This window comes from Telopea speciosissima, chromosome 4, assembly GCF_018873765.1.
Source record: "Telopea speciosissima isolate NSW1024214 ecotype Mountain lineage chromosome 4, Tspe_v1, whole genome shotgun sequence".
In the NCBI taxonomy this organism is placed as follows: domain Eukaryota; kingdom Viridiplantae; phylum Streptophyta; class Magnoliopsida; order Proteales; family Proteaceae; genus Telopea; species Telopea speciosissima.
The window spans coordinates 6,769,660-6,792,771 of record NC_057919.1 but is presented as its reverse complement, the minus strand read 5'-3'; the positions used below and the strand labels follow the sequence as shown (position 1 = coordinate 6,792,771).

At 37.0% G+C, this 23,112-nt stretch overlaps 1 protein-coding gene across 3 annotated transcripts in view; it reads right to left on the bottom strand.

Annotated features, from left to right (window-relative positions):
* Positions 1-522: 522 nt before the first annotated feature.
* LOC122658573 (phototropin-2-like) overlaps positions 523-23,112 on the bottom strand; it is a 45,824-nt gene continuing 23,234 nt past the window's right edge. The window contains exons 13-23 of one of the 3 annotated variants that reach the window (XR_006332462.1): positions 20,144-20,228; positions 17,630-17,710; positions 13,605-13,708; positions 12,993-13,042; positions 11,588-11,694; positions 8,531-8,653; positions 2,588-2,639; positions 1,904-2,016; positions 1,384-1,637; positions 1,204-1,313; positions 523-946 (exon numbers count right to left, since the gene is read on the bottom strand). Coding sequence is in view for 2 of the 3 variants with exons in the window: in XM_043853587.1 (XP_043709522.1) it covers positions 1,206-1,313; positions 1,497-1,637; positions 1,904-2,016; positions 2,588-2,639; positions 8,531-8,653; positions 11,588-11,694; positions 12,993-13,042; positions 13,605-13,708; positions 17,630-17,710; positions 20,144-20,228 (964 nt within the window). In the remaining variant the exon portion in view is untranslated. Of the gene's footprint in view, positions 951-1,203; positions 1,314-1,383; positions 1,638-1,903; positions 2,017-2,587; positions 2,640-8,530; positions 8,654-11,587; positions 11,695-12,992; positions 13,043-13,604; positions 13,709-17,629; positions 17,711-20,143; positions 20,229-23,112 lie in introns of all 3 variants that reach the window. The other 2 variants (XM_043853587.1, XM_043853588.1) reach the window with 2 other exon arrangements.

Sequence of the window (23,112 nt, the reverse complement as noted above, 5' to 3'; positions counted from 1 at the left end):
CAAATATGGTTTGTATTCATTTGTTAGGATTTTTCTTTTTAAAAAAAAAAAATCTAAACCTCTAAGCAAATGGAGATGTTAAATTTGTATGAAATGTGAAGTTTTGATCATTGGATAAATGATGCAATTTGTTACCCAATGGCAAGAGCTTTGATAGAATGGGATTAAAGTAGTGGGATTCTGGAACCCTGCTCCCAATTTAATTAAAAATCTTATGTTTCAGCCTACGCCTTAAAACCCAGAAATCCTTAATTACCAGAAACTACCATCCTAGGGTTCATAAACCCTTATAGGATTTAGTATTTTCCCCAAAATACCCTCTCAATACCCCATACATATCTGAAGCGCGCCACGGTGAGAGTGAATTCAGTGGCTGAAAGAAAACTTGATCCTTTCTTTTTTTAAGCTTCCCACTTCCCAGAACAACTTCTTTAACCCCCGAGGCCCCACTTCTCAGTTCTGCCACAAAATAAATAAATAAAAAGGAAATTCTCTGTACGCACACACAAGAAGTTTGTGGCATGTAAAGGAAAATCTAGATGTCGTTATGAAACACCACTTGCTACTGATTAAAATGCATTTAAGGGGTCATTTGCTATTTGGCCGGTTAAAATGCAGTTAAGGGGTACTATATTTACACCATTTGGCCGGTTAAAATGCATTTTAAGGGTACTTTGCTATTTATTCACTCATGCATGACTACTGGAACCATATGGCATAGCATATTGTGGGAAAAGCTACAAACAAGGTTTTCCCTAACTATCCTTGAAGTGCTGACTTTTGTCTGGTTTGATACCTCCAAAGCCCTGCACCATTATTGGTTGCTTTTCTACACTCTACATGGTCTGCTATCTGAATTTCCTTGTTGAGATCCTGTGAGAAAGAGGCAGGGCCAAAACTTGTGGAATGATTCACCAAAGTCTCCTGTCTAAATTATGGGTAAAACCTGTGAAGTGAAGAAAAATAAGAAGACAAATAGAAGAGAATGCTATCAATATCATATTGTGCACATAAAAAACAGCAGTAGATGTACAGATCTTTGCGGTGCATGTAGGCAATCGAAATCCAATGTAACCATGTTAAGTGGATAAAAGTTCTGGGATGCTTAGAGCTGCATGTAGGCAATGATGTAAAACAAGACTACAGAAAATTTCAGTTATTGGAAAGAGTTTATTAGATTGATAGAAAGCTATTAATTTCTACCTCTAAAAAAAGTCCATGGACTGAATAAGAACTCCATCGTCCCAATGTAAATCCTTCGCCTTGGATTCTTTTCCAATTATTTGAAGAGGCGCATCTAAAGGCGGTGGGCTCTGCATGAAGTGGGTATATGTTAGAAGACAGTCTTATACAAGTGTGTTATAAAACCAGCTTAATCGAGACCTAGTGATACCAAATTTACTTTGCAGGCCCCAGAAATAGGATGAAAGCAACCAGAACCTTCTTGAAAGGTAAAATGAGTACAAATCAGTTTTGGAAAAAGATGTGAAAGGTACCATGCAGCGGATAAGGGGCCAATTAATTCCATGGAAGAAAGGATGCTGTTTGATTTCATTGGCACCATTTGTTGATCCTAAACGTTTTGCAGGGTCCCTATGCAATAATCCATGTATCAATTGCCTAGCTGCAAGGCTGACCTACAGAAGCATAAAGTTCAATCAAGGAACTGAGACATAAAAACACATCCTATTCTAAAAAACCAGAGTGCAAAATTATCAGCTTAGAAACTCCAATATACAGTAAAATCATAAAATGATAAGAGCTAATTTCAACCATGATAATTTCAAGCCTAATTGTTTATTCAATAAATCATACTGGTCATATGCAGATTTTTTAAATAATTTATGGAACTAGCTTTACTCAAATGTAAGGAATATGATCAAATGGGATGCTTGTTTATTACCGGAATGCTCCTGGGAAACGTGAGATCTTTGTGCAGGATGTTGGCAAATGTTTTTTGCCTATTCTTTCCCCTGAAAGGTGTGCGGCCATAAAGCATCTCATACAACAAAATACCTACATTTTAAATGCAACTGAACGGTAAGACCCACCAAACGTTGAATGGCTAAGTTAGAAGAGAAAGACACAGGGCAAAAGGTATTCAGAACAGAGGTATTTTGCCAAGTATATGGAAGAAAATGGCAGATTCAAACTGTCTATCTGCGTAGGAAACCCTGATGATGTGTATGGTGCCCTTGTCTGAGGTGGTAGCACGCCACCATGTGTATTGTGATTTTCCATTTGCAAATACTAGCCATTGATTTATCTTGGATTTTCTTAGATTTCTTACATAAATAAGTGTAACATGCATAAACAGGTGAACCCATTTCAAGCTACTGCCTCTGGTGTCACGTGTATGGGTAATGCATCAACAGGAGTTCAAACCCATTCCAACTCACTGGAAAATGCGACCTCTATAAAAGATATAAGGCCATTGGATTGCTAATGGACCATCAACCATTGAACCAAACAATCAAGTACTAGGTCAAGACAGTCCAAGGCCATGAACCATTGACTGGTCAATGGACTTCTAAAAGCCAATCAATGTAATCTTCAACATGATATTATGAAATCACAATATGCTTACCAAGAGCCCACCAATCAATAGCACTACCATGGCCTGCACCTGTAATAATTTCCTGAAATCAAAATTCCCCATTAGAATTCTCAAGACAAGCTAGTGCAAACTACTATTAGAGTAATATGAGTGTATTAAGTCGCAGAATCATGTATATGAATACTCCAAAAGATGCAGTGATTGGGGGATAGGTAGGATGAACCCTGGGTTCAAAATTACACACACCCGTAACAGGATCACAATTAAACACTAAAACAGAATTTAAGTCAACAGTATAGTCAACATCAACCTTTTCTAATGAAGGTCAGATTTTGACCATGGTTCACACACCAATAGACTAACCAAACCCAAAATACTGCGACGTTCTAACAGTTAGATTGTAAATTGTAGGTGTTTCCAGAATTAGCAACTAAGGTTCCCAAAATATAGGAAGACGTATTGTGATAATCAAGCTGCAATTTATATTGCCAGTAATCCAGTTTTCTCTGAGAGGAATAAGTATATTGAGGTCGACTGTCATTTTGTGAGGAATGCAATTATGCAAAGGCTGATTTTGACTCCGTTTGTCAACTCAGGTGATCAACTTGGCGAAATGTTCACTAAGGCATCGTTCAGATCTGCATTTCTTAGTGGTTGTTCCAAGCTGGGTATGGAATAATATATATATCATACTATTATATAAAAGCACGAATGCATGTTTCGAGGCAAAACTTTTCCTTGACTACTTTCCCCTTCTTGTTTATTTAAATATCCTTTCTCTCTTATTATACTTTTTCTCTTTCCTTTCTATTTTTTATTGATTCATGGTACCCTGACTCTTAACTTTTTATAATAAATAATAAATAAACCCCTCATTAACATCTCTCTCCTCTCAATCTCTCATGTTTCCTTCTTTCTCTCCTTTTTCTCTTCTCTCTCTCCCACTTTCCTTAAAAAAAAAAATAAAACCCTCATTAAGATCTCCCTCTCTTTCTCTCTCCTCTCAATCTCTAACATTTCCTTCTTTCTCTCCTTTTTTCTCTTCTCTCTCTCCCATTTTCCTTTTCCTTTTTTCTATTTTTTTGAAAACTTAGATACGAAAAAATTAATCTCCTTATTCCCCTCAATCTTTCACGTTTCATTCCTTACCTATCCTTTCTACCAAAAAAAAAAATCCTTATCTGTCCTCTCAATCTTCAATATCCTTTCTTCTCTCTCTCTCTCTCTCTCTCTCCCCTTTTCCATTCGAAACTCTTTGCCCCACTCCCTTTCTCTTTCTAAAATATCCCCCCCTCATACGGCCATGCATGAAAAAACCTCTCCCTATTTTTTATGATATATTTCTCTAGTAATTCCTTATCCCTCTATCTTCCTTGCCCCAATCTATATCTTTCTAAATTCATTACCAAAAAAAAATTCTATATCTTTCTAAATTCTCTCCCCATAATTGTTTTCCTTAATGAGATATCTCCTTTCTATATTCTCTCTCTCCCCCGTCCTCCCCCTCCTCTCTCTCCCGTTCTCCCACCTTCTCTCTCTCACACGAAGAATATTCATGGTTACAACCATCATCCGGGAAGTTTCGTTGCTCGTATACCTAAATCTGAGCCTGGATACGTTCCTGATAAGCACAATCTGGTTAGTCTTTCCCCCTCCCCCCTTCTAATGTAGCCTAGGTGAAATAAATCTCACTTAGGACCAGGTTCTGTTTTAGGGTTGGCCGAATGGGCAGTTTAGGGTAACTAGGGCAAAATTAGGGTTAGGAATGGGAGATTGAGTTAGGGTTTTATTGGGTAATGGTCTGCAGAATTTTAGGAGTCTATTAGAATAGGTTTTAATGAGGTTTGAATAAGAAATAGAATTTCAGAAATATTAGGGTTAGGGTTTTGGGTTTTCAGATTTAGGATCTAAGCTGAAACTAGGGTTTAGGAGCAGATTTAGGGGCTGGACTTTAGGTCGAGTTTTCCTAGCAGGGAGGGGGTGGTTCGGCTGGACTTTGGTGGGGTTTTGATGGCTGGTTAGGTCTAGGCAGATCTTAGGGTTTCTGGGTTTTTATGTTGAGGGAGGGATTTAGGGTTTGTAGTGGATAGGTGAGGCTGCAACTGAGATCGAGTGGGAGGGTTACTGTGATGGACCTGTGGTTAGGTTTTGAGTGTAATCTGATGAGGGAATAGGGCTGTGATGAATGTAGATGAAGCTAGGGTTTGGGGAAGTCGATTAGGTTAGATGGAAATAAGAAGAAGAGATGATAAAGTTGCAGGAAATTGTAACTCTTACTGGAATTGCAGAATTTCAGCAGCAGCAACCTTGAAGAACTTGAAGGAAGAAGAAAACGAACCTCCCGATCTGCAAGATGCAAGGAGTCGCCGGATTACTCCAGCCCTAGCCCTTGATATTACTCACAAGGGGTCTTGATATGACACACAAGACAGAGAAGCAGCAGCAGTCATGGCGGCAGCAGCAAGAAGAAACAAAATTTCAAACATAATAGGTGGGGGAGCCTCCCACGATTCTACTATTTATAATAATAAGGGGGGCCCTAAAGGCCTTACAAATAATCAATCTAAAGCAATCCTAATCAGATTAGGAGTTGGGATTCCTAATCTGAATCCTAATTATAAAACATAGAATAGACTTATACTCTAAATAGGAGTATAAGTGTAAACAACTAAAACAAATAAAATAAAATACTAATCCCTCTAAAATCGTGGAGGGGAACTAAGAAGATAAACCATGAAAAAGACTGTTTTAACCCTAGGCTAAAAGAACAAACAAATAAAAAGGCTCCAACGAAAAATCAAAGAACAGCCAAATTAATCATTGTTTCGGCTTCTGCATCACCTTCTTTGAGTCATTTTTTGTTTCTATACTTGTGTCCATTCTCTTTGATCTGATAAGCAATGAGTCCTCAGATTGAAATTCTTAGGGTTTTGCTTCGTGCTACTGAGTTTTTGCTTCTTCAATAGCTATGTCATGTGCAGGAGTTATGTTTCAAACTTTTAGTGGAGACGCGATGTTGTGATTTTAGCGAAACAACTTTTTTTGTTGATTTTCTATATTGAGTTCATTGGTTGTGGAGTTGTGTTGTGATTGGATTTTTTTTTTAGGCTATAATATTTTGAAGACCACCTATTATCTTCTAAGATTGATTTGTTCTTTTTTTTTTTTTTTTTTTTGTATTTGAAAATCTCTAAAGCTCAATTGAGTGTTTATTCTACTGACCATCCAATGTTTTGTTGAGGTAGAAACACTTTAGAGTTAGTGAAAATTGAATGTAATCTTGAGATGTTATCCATGTTGTAATCAAGTTAGTTGGGCATTTACTTTGTTTTCTCTTTCTTTGATCTGAATGTTGGTTTCTATATTTTAGGAAGATTTGTGGAAAGATGCATTTCCTGTAGGTACAGAGGTTTGACTGGAACTTTATTCATCTTCTTATATTACTATTAGTAAATTAGTCTCAAATTCAATAAGTATATGACATCAATTTGTCTCTTTGTTTTTCTCTATTTTTTCCCCTTTCAATTTTATGGTCTTAGCATGAAGTTGGAAATTTTGAATCATTTCCTAATGTTATTTAACATAAAAAAAAAAAAAACTGAAAATTTTGTTATATTTATTGCAGTGGGATCAACTGAACTCGGTATATCAGTTCAAGTGGAATTTTCATATTTTTGGATAATGTTTAGTTCAACTTTACTTTCCTCCCTTCTCGCAGATAAATATAAAGATGTAGCCAATAATCCTGGGCGTCTAGGAAGGATAATTCTTTTTTAATATGAAAAAAGAAATTTAGAATTTGTATACTGCTGAAAGTTTTTCTCAATTTCTTATCAGAATGCATTAGAATATAATGGAGAGCTTCATGGGAAGAAAGTTTACCTCTTCGGTTGTACAGAACGTAAGTTCCTTGTATAATTTAGTACCTTCATTTTTATTTCTTTAGAACATGTTTTCATATTATGAATCAATTTTACAAGTTTCTGCTTAGCATATGTGAATTGTGAAACAATTATTATGACACTGCATTCATTGGATATAAATAAGTGATTTCTTTTTAGGGACTCCAAGTTTATATTTGATGGCCAGTTTGTTATTTCATTTCGCCTATTCGTGTTGTTATTGCCGGATTTGCTAATCTAAGTGCCTGGTCGAAGTTTTGATATGATGAAACAAGATAAGCTCTATGCATTCCAATGTAGACCCATCATCTTGTCATAGATCGTTACTTATTTTTTAATTTTAGTTTCTCTCCAAAGTTCATGTCTTGCTTTAGTTTCAATTGCTACAAACTACAAAGCTATTTACCACTGCTCCTTCAATTTGTATTTAATTGTATTCGTTTCTACTATATTGTCTCTCATTTTTCTATACTATTTTATTATATACATCAATATGTATTGAAAAGAGCCAAGTACTTGATACTATATTGCACATAGAGAAAGTCTCGTTACCTTATAAAACCAAAATAATTTGTTCTCCAACACTTGACACATGCTTACACGTGCAAATAGCACGTGCATATTTACTAGTATATATATATATATATATATATATATATATATATATATATATATATATATATATATATATACATTCCAGCTTGAGGGGTGTGTTAGAGTGTGTATCGGGGGTTATGTTCCATGGACTGTACCGTGGGATAGAGTTTAATTTGTTATGTCTCTTTAGTCTCCTTAGTTATTTCCTATTGTAATTAGACTTAGGTGGCTATACTCTTGTACTGTAATCAGGCTCAGGTTCTTAGTAGGATTCTTAATAAGAGTTGGTTTCTAGTTACTATAAAGGAAAGTGCTAGTCCACGATGGACGTAATCACTCCATCATGTTCTAGCTCAACCCCACCCCCCCTCTCTCAGTTTCTCCTCTCTTCACTTCTTCTTCCATTGCTGGTCTTCCAAGCTTTGATATTGTTACACATTTAAAATAGAGAAATAAAGACACTTAACTAATCCCGTATGCCTAAACTCTACCCATATTATAGGCCCATCATAATGAGAACACATAGGATCGAAAGCCCAACACATGCATACCCCAACCCAAAGCTTATTTCCAATAAAAGAAACCTATTTAGGTGATTTAACTGCATCATGCAGCTTGCAAACTTCTAATCATAACAGGCATGTTCTTAAGCACAAATATATTTACCATCACACATGAAATTATTTCAGCCATGAACAAATGTAGAACTTTGATTAAAATATCAAGAGCAGAACATATTGTAAGATAGAGCAAGCTGATAAACACTCAATAAATAACATAGTGCTCAAAAAGAGTAGGAGAGGTGATTAGAATCACATAAGGAAAAAAGGCATTAAATGACCTGTATTTATTAATCAATACATACGTTACATGACCAAACTACCCCTGCAATATGATGCAGTACATCAGCAAAAATGATATGATGTACCAGCACCAACTCTAACAACGATGAACTAGGAAGTACATTTCTAAGCCTCAATGTGATCATTAATAACCCTTTCGTACCCACCAAAAGTCTCCGATGGTAGGTGTCTATACAGCAAGGGTTGTAAAGCTACCATTATGCTCAGAGGAAAACCTGATCCACATTTCACAGGTAGATATTGTGTAATTTGTAACTTTCTCCAAAATATTTGAATTTAAACAGAGTCAGATGCAGTTCTCATAAACATAAACTGAAATGTGATCTATAATACAGTAACTCAGGCTCAAAGGTAATGTCATGTTCTTACTCCTCTAACTTTTCCTTTTTCTTTTTTAGTTTTGCCATTTTAAAATATTAAAGTAGTACCAGCATCGGACAAACAAAAAACATAATGAATAAAACAAGAATTGCTTCTGGATTCTCTATAGGCATTTCTGCAAGAACATCGTAGAAACTGAAATATGTTCTTCTAAGTTTCTAACTGGATATACAGGTTAAACAAGAAACAAAATTTCTGCGAACATTCAGAGTGAAAGAAAGTTGTCATACCGGAGCAATGTACTCTTCAGTTCCAACAAATGAATTTGATAGAGTAACAGGTTCTGCAACAAATGTTGGATGTGGCTGGCTCCTAGATTTTCTTCTCTTTGTAGGCAATGGATTTTGTATAAGCTGCCACAAGTAATAAAATTTTTAAAGCCATAAATCATACACACACGCATCAATCCATTTTTTTAGCCTCTACTAGAAATTGAAAAATCAATTGAAGTCTCAAGTTTCTGTAAGCTTTCAGATGGTCAAGCAGAAGAATGGAAGCGAAGGGAATGGATGCAAAGAGTTATATGTGATTCAAGGAGATTGGGGTTAAAAAGATAACCAAAAGGCTGTTCACAAATTGAATGTTGACGAAGAGACGCTTAATGTTTTTTGTTCAAAAACATAAACCAAAGTGTAGCTAGTCTCAACCATAATTGATGTATGATCAAATACCCAGACCATCACCGACAAAGATCAACAACCAAAAAATTTTAAAATTATGTGAGGTCAAGAGGTTATAAGATTTGGTTGAGGTTTGATATCAAATTCATAATGCATAATATAGCCAGTGGTGAGGTCTACTCTCAAGCCCAAGGTGGTGCAGTTTCACAAGGTACTGCTTAAAGTGTAACAACAAAAGGGACTTGAAGATTCAGTGGTGGAAAGAAATTTGTATCAAAAAATTCCAAACTTCATCATTAAGTAAACCACAAGAACATAATGATAAAAAGAATAAGGTATTTGGAGAAGGAACAAATGAGAAAATACGAAAGAAAACAGCCCACTACGAAAATCCTAGGGTTTCCAAGCATTTGGCTTGCATTAGAAAACCCAAATTTTAAGAGATCCACTTAACCCAACCATGAGTCAGACTTCAACAAAACCTAATTAGAGCCAACTGACTAGATTACTATTAAAACTATAAGCCATGGTTCAAGGAATCGGAATCAGATCAGTGGAATAGCCCAATTTGAATGAAATCGGCAGTCCCCAATCCCAATTCCACACCAATTCAGATTACGTGACGTGGGTCGGTCGGCAGTCCCCAATACCAGTTTCCACACCAATCCAGATTACGTGATCGGTTTGCATCTATTACTTACGAGCCCATCTACTTGGTAGCAGTGTAAGTTAAATAATTAGAAATCATCTCCACCCAGGAAGACAGCGGTAGAGGGGACGACAGGGAGGACAGTGGAGGCTAGGAGGGGCAAAGGAGTGAGAAGCAGTGGAGGAGGAGGAACAACCGAGGGAGAAGGAAAGCCCTGGCAAGAAAGGGGAAAGGGTATTGATTTTAAGGTGAGAGTATAAAGAATTTAAAATCAGATAGGTTGCAGAGGGGAGTTGAAGAGGCAAGAAACTGGAGAGAGAAAGGGATCAGAGGGGAAAGAGGATTGTGACAGAGAGAAAGAGAAGGGCTGTCAATGACAGTTGATGCATGGACTTCTCTCCGGCCATGGTCGGGTTACAAAGTACAGGGGAGAGATGGATAAAGAGCAGGGGCTCACCCAAGTTGCAGAGAATAGGGGAGCTTGTGTATTGTGACCACGAGGTTGTTGGTGGCCTGGAAATGGAGTTGCAGAGAGGAGGAGAGAGAGAGGCGTATAGAGAGAGGAAAACTTTTATTTTTTTTATAATTTTTTTGACCGATTCACAGCCCAACCAAAAAAAAAGTGTAATGCTTGGCCAAAATTGGCCGATCCGATTCCTAAGACCATGCCATTAGCTTCACCACTATGACTTTAACAAAACGAAACATATATACACAAGATTAAACTTAAAAAGAGCAACAAATATACTTACTAAGAAACAACTGCACGCCCATATATGACATGTGAAAGCAGTTCAAAAATAAAACCTATAATTAAAAAATCTTTAGAGTTGGTACACCATCAGTCCACTGTTCAAAATTTTTTAAAAAATTAAAAAAATATATATAAAAAAAATTCATTAGTTTGAAGGATAGGAACATAAAAGCTTTCAAAACGCAGGCTGTAGTTGAAAAAATAAAATGAAAAAGTACAAGGTTGGAAAGTTGAAACTAATGGCAGTCCACTAAAATGAGCAAAGTCCTTGGAAGGATTCCAATGCAGACAATGTCCATCATTTCCTTATTTCTAAGTACAAGGTTGGAAAGTTGAAACTAATGGCAGTCCACTAAAAATGAGTAAAGTCCTTAGAAGGATTCCAACACAATGTTCATCATTTCCTTATTTCTAACCTTTTCATCCTTCAAAAAATGCTTCTTACTGTCGGGAACCACCACATGCATTATATGCTATACAAGCATTTTGAGTGGGGATTTTTTGCCAGCACATAGGTATCCACATGAAGAACTTTTAGGCATTTCTAAAATAAAATATTGCATGCCAAACGATGAAGTCATAATTAAAGAATTCAGGCATCATATCCAAAAGCCAGAGTTGAGCCCCATCTTCACCTCTAGTACAAGTAGCGCCTCCAATGCGGGCCTGTGAGGCTTTCACACACACACACAGAGTAACTTGTATACAAAAGAATGATATCTAAATTTATGTTGATATTAAAAATGCAACATTAATGAAGATGCAGAACTACACCAATTTGGGACACAGAAAATGTCTCAAAACACATCTCTATGATTATAGGTACATTTAATACACTGGAACTCATCATGTTGCTTCATGCATCAATTGTACATGAACCTAACATATACCAGACTAGCTATTATCCTCAAAAGGTAACTAAACCACCAACTCTTCCCAACCAACATATTTGATGGAACCCTCACCCAACTTTAGTTCAATCACTTTTGAAATCACACCTGAAGCTTCACATGTAACTAACACATCTTGAAAGGATCTACCTACAAAAAACTCAGTAGCCATGAACACTGGTCTTCACATAGCAGGGTTTTCCCATCAAAAGAGAAATCAAATATAGAATAATACAGGAGGCTTACCAAAAAGTATCCTAGAACTAGCAGTACAAATAATCTACATTAGGAAATATAAACCAGGAGTACTCTATATAGTGCATGTATGTCTAATAAAGTAAATAACAATTTCAAATGAAAATGGGACAACATACTTGGGGTTGACAAGAAGTCAAAAATGATAAATCAAAGTCAGTCAATACAATATGCCCATCCTTTTGGAGTAACAAGTTTTCAGGCTTTAGGTCTCGGTAGAGAATTCCTGTATTGGGCAGAAACAAGAAAAAGAAGTAAATATCACAAATAATTAAAATAATGTATTAATCATGGAATATATAAGTAAATGGGATTAGTTAAAGCTTCTAAATCATAGTAGCCACATATAAATTCATCGAAGAAATAACAACAAAGTAGTCTTTTGGAGAACAAGCTATTATACTACAGTAAAATTTTGCTCAGCCTCCAGTTATAAGTTATAAACTCAGTAGTTGCTCCCATTAAATAAAACCATCACTTTCTGAACTGGAAAATTACCTAGATCCACTAGATAATAAAAAGTATTTCAAAACAAGTAGGGTTGGCTTTGTTTTACACTTACTTTTCTTGTTAACCTAGTTATGTTGTAATATTTTTTCTTATCTAGTAGATCTAGAAAATTGTTCCCTTTATTAACACCTTCTGCTCTCGCAGTTAAACTATATCTCCAAGCAAGATACTTTTCAGGGTTCAAAAAGGGGAGCAACTAAGTTCATTTCCTCCCACCTTGTTTTCTTATTTTGTCTTTCCACTTTATATGATCATTAACACCCGTGCCAGATGTGGTGTTGTTTTGTTGTTTCTCATTCAGCTGAGTTAGTTTCTAGGAGGCTGGTTGTGTTTGTTCTCTCACCTAAGGCATACACTGCACCTTCTCACGTGTATTATTATTATTTTTTTTTTAAGAAAGAGAAAGAATGATTAAAATAATTTAGAGTACCCTGCTTGCTCAGAGAACCCTCTCCCTATATATGTATATATATATATATAAACAACATTATAAAATGGTGGTATATGAGTTTCTTTTCTTTTCTTTTTTTTAATCACTTTTGTTAAGTCAGATTTTAATGATAAAAAGAAACAAGAAAAGGAGTCCTATACAGCGCAAGACCTTGCAAAAACATACACGAAAAAGTGATTAACCAAAGAAGGCCACCATGCACTCTAGATTTTAGCAGCAGTTAAGCCATTGGGCAATGTATCAAATCAAATAACAATGGATACCTTTATTCCAACAGTTACGTCTTTCTTTCATATAGATTTTCTATAACTCTTATAAATGGATTCCCACATCTGGATTTTATGTTACAACCTTTTGCAACTCTAAAAGCAGGGTTAGCACTTCCATCAAAGGTCCTATCATTCTTCTCCTTCCATATTATATCTTGGACATGCATTAAAAGCACCTCTTATGTTTAAACTACAATTGCTGTCCAGGAAAAAATCGAAGCAATTAAACACAAGTAACATAAATAGACATCTGATAAAATTAATGCACAATAAGTCCCTAAGTTAGAAGAGTACCCAAACAGTGAAGATATTCCAACCCAACTACTACTTCTGCAGCATAGAACCTGGTTAAGTAACATCATTAAAGTTGACGTCAGTATACAAATACAGGAAATAAGTTCTACGAATCTAATAATAACAATACGCATATACTAATAATAGTACTACTAATAATAATAACAATTACATAGAACATGTCAAACTAATTTAGTTGCAGCTTCTGTTCAATATAATATTTTCATATTCATGTCCCCAGCCCAAATGAAATCAACCTGATTAAATTATCCCAAGTAAGCCATTGATGAGTAAAGGAAAACTTCTCAAGTTCAGATGAATAAAAAGTTCCCATGCAGCCATGCCATGGGAGAAAACATCCAGTTGGGAAATAAAGCATGCTATTTTCCAATAGTACATAAAACGATCAAGAACTCATTTAGGTATATTAGCCTACACAACAGTCCACATAATTTGATTTAATCATGAAATCTAACAACAATCAGGAAGATTCGGGTTAAAAAAAAAAAATTTAAAAAAAAAAAAAACAACAATCAGGAAATCAACCAGTGAGTCGGTGACAACTAGATAGATTTGTAGCATATACAGGGAATGGAATCTCAAAGAGGATACCTCGCAGATTCTTCTTTAAATATCTTCAATGGCTGCTTGTCTAGTAAGCCAAATAACTCCCCACCAGGGAAAAAGTCCGTAATCAAGCAAACATGTGTATCAGTCTGAGGAATAAAAGAAGCATTGGTAATTGGTACACTTCATTGATAAAGAGAAAATTCTCCCAGAATGAATAGAGTGGCTACAGTAAATACTCAACGAGGTTGTTGAGCAAATCAGAGTTAGAAACAAGAACTTAAATGAAGCATAAATCAAACACTACATTAATCACAGAATTCCAACCTTCCAAGACCAGTTATACCTCATTTTGATTTTTAAAAAAAGGTGGAGTGGGGAGGGGAATCAATAGCCACGGCATTTTGATTCTAAAAGTTAATCATCTTCTTCAAGCCATCTACAGGAAATATACATATGAATATTCAGAAAAATAATATGCCCATTGAAACCTAATGGCAGGCTGCCATCAGAAAGCATGCTTTGGCTCACCAGCCAGGCAGGGCTTGGATAAGAAATAATGATTATCAGTCTAAGCAATGTCTATATCCCGGGCCATTGGTAGCCGGAAAAACCAACCAAATGGTAATCTTTTAGTCAAGAATGTCATAAAGAACTGTTACCATGGTCTGAATCTGACAGCTCATGAGTGTCCCCACATCACCTTCTCTAACACAAGCTTCTGTGGGACTCAAATCTCAGGTCATTTCTGTCCACATGATCCATTGAAGATGCGAAAATTATGAAGCTGCAACTATAGTTGTCAAGGCGCCACCTAGCAATAAGACGAACTTTCATGCCCAAGGTGACCAGTCCTCATGTATCAAGGTGCCCAGACCCAGAAGAAAATGGAAACATAACTGGAACATGGAAACACACCTGGAATAAGCTTGGGCACCTTGGCATCGCCTAGGCATCAGCATGCTTTGGCATTTGCCTTGGTGCCATGAAAACTATGGTTGCAACAAGTTAACAGAAAGACAAGAACACAGGTTCCCTGTGGTCCAATAACATGCTTAGGTCCTAATCTTGTCTGGAAAGGAATATCTGATTAGGCAAATAGCAAGAAAATTTTGGAGGTAGAAAATCTTGCTGTAAGAAATGCAACAGCTGAAATCCTAAGTGCTAGGGTTCAAAATTAGTACTGGAAATTGATGCCAAAAGGGACTATGAAGGGGAAAAAGAACAACTTATGGATGAGGAAAGCAATTCTCGTTAAAAAAGTCTGATCCAGGCTCCAGAGCTATGTACGAGAGCCATTAATTGCATTGAGAAACACATATATTCATCACTGGAAGATTTAGATGGCATCCCAGGGTTGACCATAGTCAGTTCCAGGCTAAGTTGGAATGGTGTGGATTTCCCAATCTGATGAACATCTTATGTACAATCTCCCACGAAACTATCATGAAGGAAATGTGTCTGATTAACAGTCTTGTAAGCCTAGAAACTGTGTAACCATTAACAAGATAACACTGACAAAGAAGGGGAAGAATAAAATCTAGATGGTAGCATACATTACGAATTTGCTTAAATAGAGTTGAAGGGTGGAATAGACTTCGAGTAGCCAACCTCATTTTGTTGAGAAAAGGCTTAGCTGGGCTAAGTTATGTCAGTAAAATAGAACAATCTGTGGTAACAATTTTCCACAGCTCTACTCCAAGTTCAATTTTCTGCTTATATAAGTTACAAACATGAGGTGTTACCACTTGCCTATGCTTTCACATTCTACAAGCCTTAAGTTAAAATCATATCACAGTAGGCACATGACTCACTGCAAAGGGGAGCCTATTTGCCCTAAGATTAAATGGTGGAGATTAAAAGGAGATCCCTTGTTTTCATTTACAGATAAAGATGAAGTTGACACTAATTCGATGTGGAACGAGATGACGGCTTGTATTAAGAAGGTTGCTAAGGAGGTAATATGGGAATCAAAAGGCAAACGTCATGCCCATAAGGAGTCTTGGTGGTGGGATGATGAGGTCCAAGCAGCCATCAAGACTAAGAAAGCTAGTTTTAAGACATGGCAAAAGACTAAGGAGGTAGAGGGTCCAAAAAGGTATAAATCTGTCAAAAATGAAGCTAAGAAGATAATGGGGAATGCAAGGGCAAGAAATATGAAGATTTATAACAATTCCAACACAAAGGAAGGGGGAAAAGATATCTATAGGATAGCTAAAGCAAGAGAAAGGATGAGTAGAGATGTAGACCGTGTTAGATGTATTAAAAGTGAAGATGGTGAAGTTTTAATAAGGGATGAAGACATAGATGCAAAAATAGGATGTCTCCAAAATGAAAATTTTTTGAGTAACAATGCCCTTGAGGGTGGTATTACTCATCTTGACACCACTTCTTGTAGATATAGATGCAAAATTAGGATGTCTGAAGTCAAGAAGCTTTAAGAAGGATGAAAGTAGGCAAGACAACAGGCCCAGACAAAGTCCCAATCGAGTGTGGAAGAGCCTAGGAATATGTGGTTTAGTTTGGCTAACAAAGTTGTTTAACAAGATTTTGAGAACCAAGAAAATGCTGAATGAATGGAGGAAAAGCATTGTGGTCTTGATTTACAAAAATAAAGGTGATATTCAGAGCTGCAACAACTATAAAGGCATAAAGCTATTCAGCCATACAATGAAGTTATGGGAGAGGATTATTTATACCCACCTGAGAAAGGAAACCACCATTTCGGAGAACCAATTTGGCTTTATGCCAGGTAGATCCATGATGGAAGCTTATATACTTACTTAGTATGGAAAGGTACAGAGAAGGAAAGAAGGATCTTCATATGGTCTTTATTGACCTAGAAAAAGCCTATGATAGAGCTAGGGAGCTAATCTGGCACATTCCAAAGAAGAGACGGGTGCAATGTAAATACGTGGACATAATTAAAGATATGTATGATGGCATGGCCACTAGCGTAAGATCTCTGGGGTGTCAATGTAGTGAGTTCCAAATTATGCTGGGCTACATCAAGGATCAATCACAAGCCCTTATTTGTTTGCGCTTACCTTGGATAATTTAACTATAGACATATAAAATGAGATCCCTTGGTGTATGCTTCTTTCTAATGACATTGTGTTGGTGGATGAGACAAAAGCAAGGATTAACGCTAAGTTGGAGTTATGGAGATCTACTCTGGAATCAAAAAGTCTTAAGATAAGTAGAACAAAGACGGAGTACATGGCGTGCAACTTTAGCCATACTATAACAGTTAATGAGGTGGTCAGTATTGATGATATAGAGATAACTCAAAGCGATTATTTTAGATAGCTAGGCTCTATCGTAATTCATAAAAAAAAAAAGAACAAGATATAGAAGATAATGTCTCCCAAAGAATTAAAATAGGATGGATGAAGTGAAAAATGTGCAACCAGCGTACTGTGTGATTGACGTATCCCTTTAAAACTCTTTTAAAAGGAAAATTTTACAGCAATGTCATATGACCGGCTATGATGTAAGGTGCAAGGGCAGTTCAGAAGCGGCACGTAGAAAAACCAAGTGTGGCAGAGATGAGGATGTTTAAGATGGATGTGTGGCAAAACTAGGAGGATAAAGTAAGGAATGACTATATTGGTGCTGAGTTGGGAGTAGCCCCTATTCATGAGAAGCTACGGGAGAGTCGTTTGAGGTGGCATGGTCATGTTCAATGGAGGCCTTGGGATGCACCAGTACGGAGTGATTTGATTCAGATTGAAGGGTTTAAAAGGGCTAGGAGCAGACCTAAAATGACCCTAGGAGAAGTTGTGAGGAAAGACATGCATAGTTTTGGCCTTGTCTTAAGTATGGCCTCGAATAAAGCTGATTGGAGGCCAACGATCCATGTAGCCGACCCCTTTTAGGTGGGATATCCCCGAGTATTGTCGATGATGTTGTGCTCTTTTATTTTATTAGCATGTTCAATTGTTTGTCTTTGCAAGGATCCATGTAGCCGACCCCATTTAGTAGGGAAGGCTGAGTTGTTGTTGTTGTTGTACATTACTCTCTGCAGTTACAGCAAACATACATTAAACACTGTAAGAAAATGACTAGACCTGAAAAGAAGTGTACAATGTTGGAAGAAAAGGATGATCCAGTAGCGAAACAATCTCTCTTTCAATGCATGCTCGATGAACCTGCAGTAAATTTTTGACAGTATGATAAACATTAAAAATCCAAATTTACTGGCATAAAGAAACCATATAAACATGCGAGAGCATACATGGTATGCCCGTCTCTAAAACAAGAACAGTTGCAGTGATATTCATATCAAAGGAGATAGATTGATCGTAAGAATAAAGATCATTTATGATTAAAAAACTCAGAGAACACCAATTAACATGGTTTACAAGATAATACTCTCATTATTGGCTCCGGAGAGGACTTTATGAATGATGCTGTTTAAGACCCCAGACTTGTATACTTGCAGAAGGTTGTACTACTAGAGTTGGTTCTGAAATTCAATTAATACCCCTAGTAATCAGAGAGGTTCGTGTGCATCCTCATTGAATACCCCATGCCTTGGATCGCTAACGTGGTCCATTTATGAGCAGAGTACTGATGCAGAAGAGACATGGGCCACTGGTGGGGGGTAGGTAGGATGAACCTAGGTTCAGGCAAAACACCCCTTTTACAGGATCCCAAGTCACCCAAATCAGTAAACTCAACAACAGCCAACCTTCTCAGATGAAGGTCAAACTTTGACAACCACTCACAAATAAAGAAAAGATGAGATCTTCAAAAGACAGCAGTGATCTAAAGGTCATAAAAAAAAAAAATTTGAAGAATAGTCAAATCTGAAATTGAAAATCCAGGAAATAGGAGATTTCTAATTAATCAAAATCTGGAAGTTAGATCAGCCTAAAAAGCTGGTCGAGTTCTGTTCTTGGCTGGCTAATTCAAACTCCAAAACCTGATTCAAATTTAATGGCTAGATTGAAAGTAGTTAGGGAAACATCCGGTCAGAAATATGAAACAGGACAGAATTGGGAGATTTTTTATATCTCCAGATCAGAGATTCTGATCCCTTAAATACCCAAGTCGAAGGTCACTTTAGGGCAGTACTTGAATGTCCCAAAAGACCTCCCTAATCTGAAAGATAGATGCTCCTCAATGGTGAAACTCGTTTTTGCTGAAAAGGGGTCAAAACAAGGTATCCGGCAGCCCAAACTGAGATTGTTCTTTCTGTGATTTGGTTCTCAGCAAGAACAGTATATAATCAGAAATAATACAGGATAATAATGCTACCCATACTCTGATTAAATAAGCAACATCAAGCTTGAATAGAAACAGCTGCAACAACACTTAATTGAAGAAGAGAAAACGGAGTATAGAAAGAAGATAGGTACCTATAGTCCAAGGTCTCGGTCAAAACTTCACAACTGGAAGTTTTGACCAAGATATCTCAGTTTCCCAAGTTTCTGAGACGAAACCTATATGTAACACTGTATTGACCAGGTTTCGACATATTTCGACAATATGTCGGAAATTTCGATAATTTCGACCAAAAAATACCAAGTTTCAACCAATTTTAACAAATTTCAACCAGCCCATGACATGTTAAGTTTTGCCCCAAAAATACCAGGTTTTGATCAGGTTTCGACCGAAACCTGGGAAATCTCGGTTTCGACCGGCCTTGAAACCGAGATTTATAGAACCTTGTAGATAACTATGGCTTCCCAACAAGAACAAGGAAAAGAATCTCACTGCCCTCCAAGGATATCTCACCCCCAACTGAATCGCACAGCATCCACTGAAGAACACTTCAAACTTTCATTCATCTAAAATCGTATGCATGGAACTAAATCTCGGCCAAAACTGACTGAAATCTCCGAGTTGTTTTGGTTTTGAGCCTGACCAAGACAAAACCCAGGGTCGAAACCCATCGCATTATCATAATTCATATCAAGTAAAGAGTTTTAGAACCTCAGAGAGACTCCATATCTAAAATCCAGCAGAGGATAATAGTAGTGACTAAAATAATGGTATGTTTAAATATTCTTGAAGACACCCAATATCGCACGAATGTGGATCCTTTTCTGTGGAAGTGGAAGAACCACCCAGCTTAGAGAAAATATATTACAGATCACATGGCAGCTTAGTTGGCAGCCAAACTTTGTAAACACATCCTCCTATCACCACCTATTCATTTGTAAATATTTTAAAAGAAAGTTGTGCAGCTGATAATGCAAGGGGGGAAACCCAATATAAGTGGGCCATATGATTTAGTTGGACTACTAAACCTGAAATGTGGCTAATCCCGAGGGTCACCTATCTGTTGAATGGTTGGAATGGTCAGATCAGTGTCCATATGGTGGAAAAAAGATCCGACCAGCCAAGCTTTACTACATCAACCTTGTTAATATCATAGCTTAGATCCACATGGCTCAAGGACAATATATGACCACAACAAGCAGCATTAAAACCATAGCCAAGAAACATCATACATTAATTGCAGATCATCAGGTATAATAAAGTTGTAGTGCAAAACAATGTTATATAATCTCCAGCAAAAAATGTACAATTGCTATCATGAAGAACGAATTCATGTCTTCTGTCAATATACATACCTTGTTACGGTTCATCATCACAGATTTGTCCATAGCCTTCATAGCATACAATTCACCTGTACCATCCAATTCCACCAAATGAACACTGCAAAAATAACCCCAATAGTTTAATCAGACACCAAAGAATGAAATTCTACAAATTTGAAGAAGCATATTTACATGTACTCTTGGATGATTCAGATAACTTTGTAATCTATACTACATTGTCCAAGACAGCACCTGCTGTGAAAAAAATATACGATTATAAAGAAATAGAAGAATTGGTAACCGTCCAACAACGACATGGGGTGTTTGATGAAGAAATTTTAAAGAAATGAAATGGTCATGTAACCACACTCAACTTTTGAATAATAGGCAACTAGTTGCACTATAGCAACCTAGATAACCTATTTCCGGATCAGTGCTCAGATCTAAAGAAAATATTAGCACTCAACGATTGTTGGAATATGTACTCCAGAATACCGTGGGGGTATTCTGGTCCTTTTGGGGTAGTTTTTATGTTATTAAGTGTAAGTCGGCTATGTGGGTTTTAGTCCCACATCGCCTATTTTAGTCTCTTGTAACTTTCACCTCTATTATAAATAGAGGGGCTTACTTATCAATTAATTAAAGCAATTATTCTCTCATTCTCTCTTTTCTAGCCCACGATTCTGCCAACATGGTATCAGAGCTAGTCTGATCTAGGTTAGAAAAAGAGAAAGAAAACCCAAATCCATCCCTTCAATCGACTTCTCCCTTTCTCGGCTTCTCCTTCTTCTGTTCTTCTTCCTCTCAACCTTGCAAAGGGGCAACACTAATGAGGTAAACACAGCATTTCAATGATTTAGTTGCTGCCCCCCTCCCTTTCTACTTTTTTTTATTAAAAAAATTCTGTTCGAAATCTGCTGGAGCCATACCTGCGATATTGAAGCTGTCCAGAATTTTTGGAGATCTGATTTCTACCTAATGAAGACTAATCCTCCATTGTTGGAGCCCCCCTATGCAGCCTTTTCCAGCACTCTTCTACCCTATTCCATAGTCTTCCTTCCCTTTCTTTCTTTCTCTCCATCTTTGATTAACTTTTCCAGCCTCCATACCCAAATCGATCTCAACATGTCAGGGTTTTTTTCAAAACCCTGACTCCAATCGATTTTGGGGTTTCCCTTTTCAGATGCAGCTGATTTTTTTGGGGTGATTCCCTACTACTACAAGCCTTAATGGACCTAAGTTTGGACACTTTCTGATGGCCGGATTTGTTTTACAGCAAAACTTTCTCAACCTGCTATTTTTGGGTACCTATTAAAACCCTGACTCAAATCGACATTAGGGTTACAAGTTTCAGTTTTGCTGATTTTTTGAGGGATGATTACTCCAACTACAAGGACCACTCGACCTCAGTCTTAGCCTCTTTCCAAGTGTTTGAAGACCCCTAACCCCAATCGATCCTCTTTTTCAGGGTTTTACAAAACCCTGACACATATCGATTTTAGGGTTAAGGTTGATTGCTGTTGTTGGAGTTTTTTGGAGATGTTTCTACCATCAAGAGGGACATTCTACTTCAATTATTCATGGCTTGAAGAAGTTATATTACACAAGATAGCTGCTGCCCTATTGTTTCTGCAATTTTTGGGGTTTCTCCCACTTGAAGATCAAGTCTCAATCACCAAGGAAATTGGTTATTCGAGCTGGAGATCCATTCCCGCAGTTTTGGTCAGCATCTATTACCAGAAGACATCAACTTTGACAAGTCATCATTACTTTTGTTGAAGCCCCCTTCCCTACAATCGATCTTCACTTTCAGGGTTTTTTTACAAAACCCTGACTATAATCGATCTAAGGGTTAGGGCAGTCCACTCTTGCTGATTTTTTTAGGAGAGTTTAATAACCATCGAAGGAGTATTCAACCTATATTTCAGCAACATTCATCAGTTCTTTTTGGCAAACATTCAGGTTCATTCTTATGGCTCGGTTTCTCCAATTATCAACCTTTTTTTTTACTTGTTCCTATGTGGCTGGCTGCTTCAACTACCTATGGATCTGTCGGGTTCTTTATCTTATATTTGCTAGTTCTATTGAGCTTTACTACATATATTGCTGGTTTTATTGATTGGCTTCTGTAAGCATGACCGGTTGACATGTTACTGCTGCCTTTATGTGGACTACTGCTGCCCTATTATTTCGACTGAGTATCCTACTATTGGAGATTGAATTTCTTTCATTATTGAAAACTCGAATCTACTACCCTGGAGATCAGCTTATTTGGGATTACAACAGTGTGTTCCAAGGTTATTGGTTGCAACTACGAACCTATTCAGTTATGTGAAGCTTTTCTGGTTCATATCCGGCTCACTTTGAGAGCTTTATCCTAGCATTGTTCACAAATTCAGATCTGATCCAAGTTTTTTGTTGAAGCTTCTTACATCCATTGCTGTCCAAATATCTTCGTCAGTTCTATTTAGCATGTGAGAGCTTATAGTTTGGAATTTTGCACACTAGTATTTCCTTGTGTGAAGATCGATCAAGTTTTTGTAGAATGGTACCTTCTCCTTCTACAAATTAGAACTTTTTTTTATAATTCAGATCTGATCATTGGAGATTGGTGTTTTGGAATTAGTTTGATCGATTGAAAGAAGGTTGTAAATTACTGTGTTGCTTTGTCCATGGTTCATTATCCCACTGCTTCTTTTCACTTCACCACCTCCCAAACCATACCTTTGGCATATACCCATAACCACCTTGGAAGTTTATGGTATTCTCTAAATTGCCATTTCTTCTCTTTCCATTACCCTTGGCACCTTTTGGAAAATTCTGGAATATTATGTTTTTGCCCTATCACTTACATCATCTTTGTTATGTCCACATGTACTACACGTGAGGGGGGGATTATGTACAGTATACTGCAACCATTGCAAAAAGCAGAACTTGCAGGAACACTTGGTGCAAAACATAGAAGATCAAAGTTTTCACCATTGCCAACAGGTATCTACTTT